This window comes from Geotrypetes seraphini, chromosome 17 (genome assembly GCF_902459505.1).
Source record: "Geotrypetes seraphini chromosome 17, aGeoSer1.1, whole genome shotgun sequence".
Classification (NCBI taxonomy): Eukaryota; Metazoa; Chordata; class Amphibia; order Gymnophiona; family Dermophiidae; genus Geotrypetes; species Geotrypetes seraphini.
This window is the reverse complement of record NC_047100.1, coordinates 7,873,099-7,882,175: the sequence shown is the minus strand read 5'-3', so window position 1 is coordinate 7,882,175 and position 9,077 is coordinate 7,873,099. Positions and strand designations below refer to the sequence as shown.

The 9,077-nt window shown below is 43.5% G+C and overlaps 1 protein-coding gene across 1 annotated transcript in view; it reads left to right on the top strand.

Moving 5' to 3' along the window:
* The first annotated feature begins 7,690 nt into the window (after positions 1-7,690).
* The window catches only part of LOC117351471 (NUAK family SNF1-like kinase 1), a 37,705-nt gene continuing 36,318 nt past the window's right edge, over positions 7,691-9,077 (top strand). The window contains exon 1 of the mRNA XM_033926795.1: positions 7,691-8,590. Coding sequence (XP_033782686.1) covers positions 8,315-8,590 — 276 coding nt within the window. The 5' untranslated portion in view covers positions 7,691-8,314. The remainder of the gene's footprint in view (positions 8,591-9,077) is intronic.

Below are 9,077 nucleotides of genomic sequence, written 5' to 3'. Positions count from 1 at the left end.
GTAGAGGGCCCCAAAGCAGCATGTGTAGAGTGCTGCACATGCTGCTGGAGTCGGGACCGTGAAGAACGTAGCGGCTGGAGTGGTTTTTCAGTGCTTCCCTTCCCGCCCCGCGAGGTGTCGCCGCGGTTCCTCTCAATCCCTGCCAGCGTCGGAAGCCTTCTCCAACGCTGGTGCGGCTGGTGAGAGGAGCCGAATATTGTGGAGAGTCAAGTGCTGGCGGTCAGTCCTGTCGGCAGTGTAGGTAGGTGCTGAGAAGAAGGCTGGGGACTCGCGCATGCGCACTCCAGCAGCCACAGACCTACAGATTATGGAAGCACGCAGTTATGAGTGCGCATGCGCGGCTAGGGTTTTATTATATAGATTATGCAACCGCAGGCAGGTAGTCACATGTACGTGTATATATGCCTGTATTACATCCATTCTTATTGCCTTATTATAGGTGTGCTGTTATGGAATTGACCTTTATATCCATCAGTGTTTTATCAGTGATCATCGTTTTAAACCTAAAAACAGAAGCCCTATCTAGAGCTTGATCTTTCTGAACATGTCTACAGCAAACACATGTCAGCTACCAGACTGGCCATTTTCAATCACAGCTGCAGATCTAAAACCTAAGATAGGGGTCAAACTCTTGAGAGCATAGACCTGTAAGAAGGTTCCTCGCAGTAAGATCCATTAGACGAATGTATGCAAGGCTGGAAGAGCTGCTTTGAGGCTTTCACACACCCACTCTACCAGCTGCCCATGCCGATAACAATGCTCACTTTTATTGCAGGAGGAAGATGAGAAAGAGATGGGTTCTCAATCCAGCATTATTCTCCAGCCAGTGGCTTGTATCCAGCTGTCTCCCTCTCTAACAACTTCACAGAGGGCCTGCAGGAAGCCAACCAACAAACTGATGGAAAATATAGAAGAGGTGAAATGATTCATAGCAAAGCTTAAGCAAACACACCGGGGTAAGTTGCCTGTACAAGTTACCTCTTATGAATTCCAGAGGGAAGCTCTCTTTGGAATGATGCAAATTTTATGGTGAGTATTAACAGTAAATTTCATAGGCTGAGAGATCACACGCTATACACCCTGGCTTAAGAATGAGGTTCAATCCTGTTATTGGTATGTGCGAATCTAACAACAATGAGGCCAAAAGTGGGAGAACACTGAGGAGTATGTGGTATTTTCAACAACCGTGGAGAAAAGGCCTCAAAAACACCATGCAGCACCTTTCACTAACATCATTGGTGTAGTAAGGCAGCTGGGGCGATGGCATCCCCCTTGCACCCTCCTCTCCGTGTCCCCGCTCCTTCTGCACCCTCCACTCCACACTCACATCACTCTTCCCCCCCCCCCTGCCATACCTGTAAATCTGGGCCAGTGCAAGTGGCTTTTCTTTAGCATGCATCTCGCACCAGTTTTGCATTTTCCTCTGGCCCCTTGACCCGGAAGTGATTCAGAGGGGAACCAGGCTGGTGTGAGCAACAGACAGGAGAAGTTGTTTGCGCTAGTGAAGATCTACAGAAGTATGGGGTGGAGGGGGGGTGGGTTGGCGTGAGCGTGGCTGGGTAGAGAAGTTCCGGCGGCCCCACCAACACGGTACCCGGGGCAATCTGCCCCCCCTCCCTGCCCTCCCCTTACTAAGCCACTAACATTGTGATAAGCTGCCTTAATACTAACTTTTCACTACATTTTTGCACTGGGTAACAAGCTGGAATTTCAAAAGAACAAGGCTAGATTTTCAAGTAGTCGTCCAAAGTCTTGTCATTACTAAACTAGACTTTTGTAACATGTTGTTTTTGAGTGTAACAAAATCATAAATACATGCTTTACAAGCAGCAAGGATGATCACAGGGTTATCTCACTATGAGTATGTATCTCCAGTGCTGAAGCAATGACATTGGTTGCCCATTGAGTACAACATTTTGGCCATAACACATCATGTATTCTACAGGGAGGCACCACAGTATTTGATTCAGGCACTGAGAAAATATATGCCAAAACATGAACTACGCTCACAAACGGCAATGAGATCGTCCCTTGAACAAACTCATAATGTGTACCATAAAAAGACCTGGATGGCAGCGATTTCAGTAGCTGGCCCAGGACTATGGAATGCAATGAAAGGTTCATGGAGCTTGTGTTCTGAATTTTGACCTTTTAAAAAAAAAACTACTAAAACCCCATCTATTTGTTAAAGCTTTCTATAACTAAGGTGATGTCAGTAGTTCTTTCACAAGGACCAAATTTGAACTGAGGCTTTGATATTGTACTCTTTTTTTTTTAACTGAGCATAGATGTTGACTGTGTATATTTTAAGTATGTCATTTTACATTATGCATGTCTACTTGTAATCCGCTTAGTTGATAGGCGGACTAGAAAATTTTACTTGAAAGTTCTTTTTTGCCTGGTTTCCTGAGGCAGCCACCGCGAAACACAGCTTGAGTTGAACTCGGGATGTACAACGTTTTAGCCTTAAAATAAGCGTTTTGGATTACCCAGTTTTCTACTTTAAGCAATATTAAGAAAAAATCAGCCTGTAAATTGCCATATATACCGCCTGGGTCTGCACACTGAAGTTACTATCAAGTCGCCTCAGAGATTTTTCTATCTCTTAAAGTTGTTTTATTTTTATTTTTTATCATCTTTCATTATTTCTATTTTCTATTTCTTTGATTTTTGATCTTGGAAATGTATTACATATTTTATTTTAATCAGGTACTTTAGCTAGATTGTGAGCCTTTGGGACAGATAGGATAGTTTTTCTCAAGTACCTAATTTCATTTTAGTTTGATACATTGTAAACCGCTTACGTCAGTAAAATGCAGGAGCGATATATCAGATCTTAAATAAACATAAACATAGTATATAACATTTTCTACGCTGTATTTTATTGTAAACTGCTTTGAAAAAAACTTCATCAATATATGTACAGAAACAGATCTATCTAAAATCTAAACAATCATTAGGCACAATTTTGCATTACTGTTTTTCCCAAGCCAATCCTTGATTGTCTCCCGGTACTTCAGTAACTGTGATCTTACTGTGGGATATTTTGTCCACTATACTATTGGCATAACTCTTCTTGCCTTGTGAACAACAGTTTTATGAGCACATAAGCTGGCTTGATAACTATTCCAATTTTGGTTCTAAAATTCATGATTGAGTGTTTTGTAGTAAGGTTAATACTATCATAGGTGTAAAAATACTCCACTCATAAAATACCTTTCATATCTCACAAGAGAACATCCCACTAGCGTGCACACTACAAAAATTTCAAAAAAGCAAAAGCAAAAATTCTCCAAACGTTCCCCGAAGATCAATACTGACACCACCATGCTTCTCAGCGTTTTCTCAAACAAACTTCACTCTCACAGATCAAATTATCAGCATAAGGAGTGGGGTCAGTGGCCATCGCCCCTGTGGTGTCCCCTGTTTCAATGCCCATGCATGGGCATTGCTATGTCCTAATTAATTAGCACAGGGATAGCACCGGGGCCCTCAGGGGAAAATTCTATAAGATGTACCTAACTTAGGACTCCTTTTATAAAGCTAATGGATAGAGGTTTCTACCACGGGCCAGTGAGGTAAAAGCTCCAACGCTCATAGGAATTCTACGAGATTCATAACATTTACTAATCTAATCTAATCTTCCATTTGTGAGTCGCACAAACCTATGCAAGTTGACCTAATTAATTGAGTGATAGATGCCTGTCTTCTTAGGCGCAATTCTACAAAAGATAGGTACCTAACTCAAAAGTATTTATTTATTTAATTTGTTTTCAATGCTGTTTTCCTCAAAGAGCTTAGAACAGGTTATAGGTTAACATACATAATATACAATTAACAGACTGAGGGAGAAGGAGTGGTAACTGTTGAGTGCTGGTCACGGAGGTGTTCGATGGTCTGGTCTGTTTTATCTGGCATAATAATGTCTGTCATTGAGGCATCTTGTATGCCTTAAGTAATTTTATATTTTGATGTATGTCAGGGTTTAGTCAGTTTTTGCCTTAAATGATATTCGTCGTTGATGCAACATGTATGTCATATGCAATTTGATTTTATATGTAAGCATGTAATTTGTTATAGCGTGCTTTTCTATTGATTTGTACGGCAAATGTGGTGACGGGACTAAAGCGCACCAATCGCGTGCAGACAATCGCGCGCATAGGACTTCAGCACGCCAGATTAAAAGTTAACTTTAAAGCGCTCCGAGGGGGTGTGTGTGGAGGAAACCACCCCCCCATACACACTTTACTTAGAAGTGATGGCGCTGCCAATGGGGCATGGGGGGGGGGAACTGTAATTTTTCCCTAAAATGGAAAAATGACACCGTCCTCTGTAATGGGGGGTGTTCACCCTGAACCCCCTAACAGCAGCACCAACACTTCTAAGTAAACTGGGAGGGGTTCTCCCCACCCCCCCCCCTTGGAGCGCTTTAAAGTTAACTGTTAATCTGGCACGCTGACATCCTGCGCGCATTTGTCTGCGTGCAATTGTCCCACGCGCTTTCATCTATGTACCGGCAAATGTTAATGTCTTATTTTGTATGTTAATATGTAACTCGCCCTGGACAATCTTTTATATTGTACACTGTTTAGACCAGGGGTAGGGAATTCCGGTCCTCAAGAGCCGTATTCCAGTCGGCTTATCAGGATTTCCCCAATGAATCTGCATGAGATCTATTTGCATGCACTGCTTTCAGTGCATATTCACTGGGGAAATCCTGAAAACCCAACTGGACTACGGCTCTCAAGGACCGGAGTTCCCTACCCCTGGTTTAGACACTTGTTTTGATAGACGGTATATCAAAAATAAAGAAAGTTGAAACTTGATAAGAGCGGGGGAGAAATAAACAAACAAATAGGTTACAATTTACCATAGTTACAGTACAAGTTTTTGATACAAGTTTTTATCATGTTTAGGGGCAGAGAAGAACTTAGGCACCTATAATGTAGGCCTTTAAAACCCTGGCCTAAGTTTTAAGTTAGGCACGATTCTGTAATAGGCGCCTAAGTGTGACTGACAAGAGATCGGCGTCTGTCTTTTTGGACGTCATTTACAGAATTTCCCCCTTATTGTCTCGCGCAATAAGTTTTTATAATGGCCGGTGTAATGCCAAAGTTAGCATGTCAAAAAAATAACCAACAAATATTCAGAATAAAGCTGCTAATAGTGGAAGGAAACAGGCTGAAAGGCAAGTTACTTGCCTTTCAGCCTGTTTCCTTCCACTATTAGCAGCTTTATTCTGAATATTTGTTGGTTATTTTTTTGATTTTTTTTTTGATATTCAGCTTGTATACTTTTTGATAAAGTTAGCATGTCACCATTAATTCAGAAAATGGGAAAAGGTGCCATTTTCCAGCTTCAGCACATGTGGCCTTAGCGCACAGGAAAGACCTGCGTTAGGGGCACGCTAAGGTCACTTTTGCTGCAGCTTTAGTAAAAGGATCCCTCTCGCACTTACCCATCAGCCCATACAGAAAATGACTTAATAAATACAAAGGGCTTCTTTAACTAACATGCGCTAACAGATTTATTGTGCGTTAATAAAGCTAAGAAGCACCTTTTGTTCCTAAATTGCTAATTGCTAGCGTGCAATAAATCCATTAGCGCACCTTAATAAAAGGACCCTCAGGTTTTCACTGATCCTCAGAGATAAGTCTTTTACTGCAAAATCATCTTAGCTTTAACAAAATGGAATACATAAATTCATAGGCGGCATGGGGGTCATGGCCTCCCCAAAAACTGGTGGTCAGATGAGTCAGTTATGGCTCTACCCCTCCCCCCCCACGGCTGCTGTAATTTTAAATCTGCAGGCAGCCGCTGCACATCGTTGCTGTAGAATGAAGACTTCCGGGAGCAGGCCTGCTGGTTGACGCTGCGCAGCGGCCGTCCAAAGATCTAAAATTACAGCAACCAGCGAAGGCAGGTGGGCGAGTCACCGTGCCGCAGGATCCTGCTGGGGCTAGGGTGGAGCTTTTGCCCCCCCCCCCCAAAACAAAAAAATGTTTCCATTGCCTATGCATACATTTTTGAATTAAAAACATATACAGGCAGTCCCTAAGTTACAGACACCCAACTTAAGTACGACTCGTACTTAAGAACGCAGTGGTGGCTTCATTTGATTTCACTGAGCAGTATTTCCAATGGCCTAGACTCCTACAGGGAGAGTGTGGCGCAGTGGTTAAAAGCTACAGCCTCAGCACCCTGGGGTTGTGGGTTCAAACCCACGCTGCTCCTTGTGACCCTGGGCAAGTCACTTAATCCCCCCATTGCCCCAGGTACATTAGGTAGATTGTGAGCCTGCTGGGACAGACAGAGAAAAATGCTTGAGTATCTGAATAAATTCATGTAAACCGTTCTGAGCTCCCCTGGGAGAATGGTATAGAACACTGAATGAATAAATAGTATGAAAAGTTTCAGCCTCTGGTAACCAGAGCTGGTATTGTGACGTCATAATGCCTCATTCCACCAATAAGAGCCAACCTCTTCAGTGATGTCACAATGGCTTCATTGTCCTAGACTTGGCTTACTTTTGCTACATTTTGATTTCTAGAGTGGCGCAGTGGTTAAAGCTGCAGCCTCAGCACCCTGAGGTTGTGGGTTCAAACCCAAGCTGCTCCTTGTGACCCTGGGGAAGTCACTTAACCCCCCCCCCCCATTGTCCCAGGTACATTAGATAGATTGTGAGCCCACCAGGACAGACAGGGAAAAATGCATGAGTACCTGAATAAATTCATGTAAACCGTTCTGATCTCCCCTGGGAGGACAGTATAGAAAACTGAATAAAAGAATAAAAATAAATAAATAGACTTCTCCTGTAGCAGGTTCAGGAATGACGCACGGCCACATTAGGAACAGCGTGTGGTTGTGCATGCTGTACCTTAGAGGGAACACTTGGTTCTTTTGTCAGCTGGGAGCAGAGGTAAGCAACAAGAATCTGAAAATCTGCAAGCTCTGAGTTACATATATATATCCAAGCTAAGAATGGCTTTAAAAACTTAACTTGTTCTTAACCTGGGGACTGCCTGTACATAAAAGTACAACAAAACTAAGGTGATACCTTTTTTATTGATTCAACTTAATGTGTTCTTTGATTAGCTTTCTTCTTCAGATCAGAAATAAGCAAATGTTGATAAATATCAGTCTATGTATTTATATGGAGGAGGGGAGGGGAGGGTAAGGTGAGACCCAGGGAGAGCTAGGTGGGTGAGAGACAGAGAGATAGGGATGGCTGATAACAAGGTGACAACACTGTATATTTAGTAAACCAAAGTCATTTTTTTCCCTTGTAAGTTCACAAAACCACAGAGTGAGAATATTGCTGAAGACCAAAAGCAGCATTTTGGCAGTTTCCGAACCGCATTAGTCCCCGCTCAATCCACTTTTTTTTTTCTCTTTTAACATTGGAAGGAGCAGAGGATAGGGAAGAAAAACAGCGGTGCAGTTTTATCTCTCAAGCAAAGCTTGAAAAAGGAATGAGAGGAAACGCAGAACACAGGTTTGGTGAAGGTGAAGCCTGCAAGAGTTGGAGGTGAGAATGTGACAGGCAGGTAGGATTTGGAAAAAAAAATAAAGATGCGAACTGCAAGCTGTGACCGGAATAGCTGGGACTCCACCTTCCTCTTCCTCCTCCTCCCCAGAGTATATAAGGCCAGGGAGACAGTCAGGGAGCTGCTTCAAACTGCCCTAACAAGTGGAAGCCGGTATCTCTGCAATTCAGCTCTACGGGAAAGACAAAAATATCCTAGGACAAAGGAAAGGATCCGCTTAGGAATTTCTGGAGACAATGTCTTAAGCAGCACTGTTCCAGCTTTCCGCCTCCTTACATGCAGGCACAAGGATGATGAAGTGAAGACAGAGAAGGCTGCTGCCGAGCCCGGAGAGTTTACAGCTGGTGTGGCAGAGCAATGAAATCAGGCGGGTACCAGTCAGCAGCAAATCTTCTAGGCTGATGAATTGAATTATCTGGAGACTGGAAAGCTGCTTGGGCATCTGAGCTGCAGAGTGGCTTAAGGACCTAGGGTTTTCGTCTGAGACCTGACGTTGTTTGTTCAGAGTTGTTCCAAAAAATAGGAATTCATCCATGCAGGGCACCTGAACCTTAGCATGTTTCTGTGGTCCTTCAATTTGCACTTTGCCATCTCAACATACACTTGAGGCACTATGATTTCACATTAGGGATTTTTGATTTAAAAAAAAAAAAAAAAAAAATGCCTTGAGATATAGTTGACTGAGGAGGGTTTCCTAATGTCAGTTTCCCCATAGTGCCTGAAAAAAACAAAAAGCAGACCTTTCTGGGTCACAACAGGTGGCACCCATGACCGGTGTTACCTTCGTGAGCCGGAGCAGTGACAGTGAGCGAGGTCAGTTGACAAGGAGTGGCAGCGAACAGCCCCGGAGAGGGAAGAAAAATGGAGCCCCTCTCTCAAGAGAGGAGTCCATGGAGAGATACAGCAAGTTGGCAGGCTCCGGGACAGTGAAGAAACACCAGCATAAGCACAGCGTGAAGCACCGCTATGAAGTGATGGAGACCCTGGGGAAAGGCACCTATGGCAAGGTGAACAGAGCGATGGAAAAGGGAACTGGCAGAATGGTGAGTAGAGATGAGAGCTCTGGGGGTTACTGGCATTGTTCCGGGTTGTTCTCCATCACTCCTTAGCAGGAAGGCTCTTTCTGCACAGAGTCAGGATCATGCAATGTTGAAAGGAAGCACCTTCCTTGACAGCTTTACTGCCGTAGGAACAGATGTTTGCATCTGTATTAGGGAACTTTCAGCTCACCTTGTGCAGTCTAAGCCCAGGTTCATCTCTTTACCAGTCTGTGACTGAGAGTGGCATCAAGTTTCTGGTGCCAAAGATTAAAAGAAGGCTTAGGTCTGTGTCAATCAAACTGTGTGCCCCGAAGAGATTCCAAGGGTGCCATGAGAGATTCCAGAATTTGACTTTATTTTTAAAAATTCCCTTCATAAGTATACGCTAGAATAGAAACCGTGTACATCGTGTACACAAGAGACTGTCAATATGAGCGTCTGCGTGCGTAAGGATACAACCGCCCAGACAAGCGTCATTCTTGACATGATT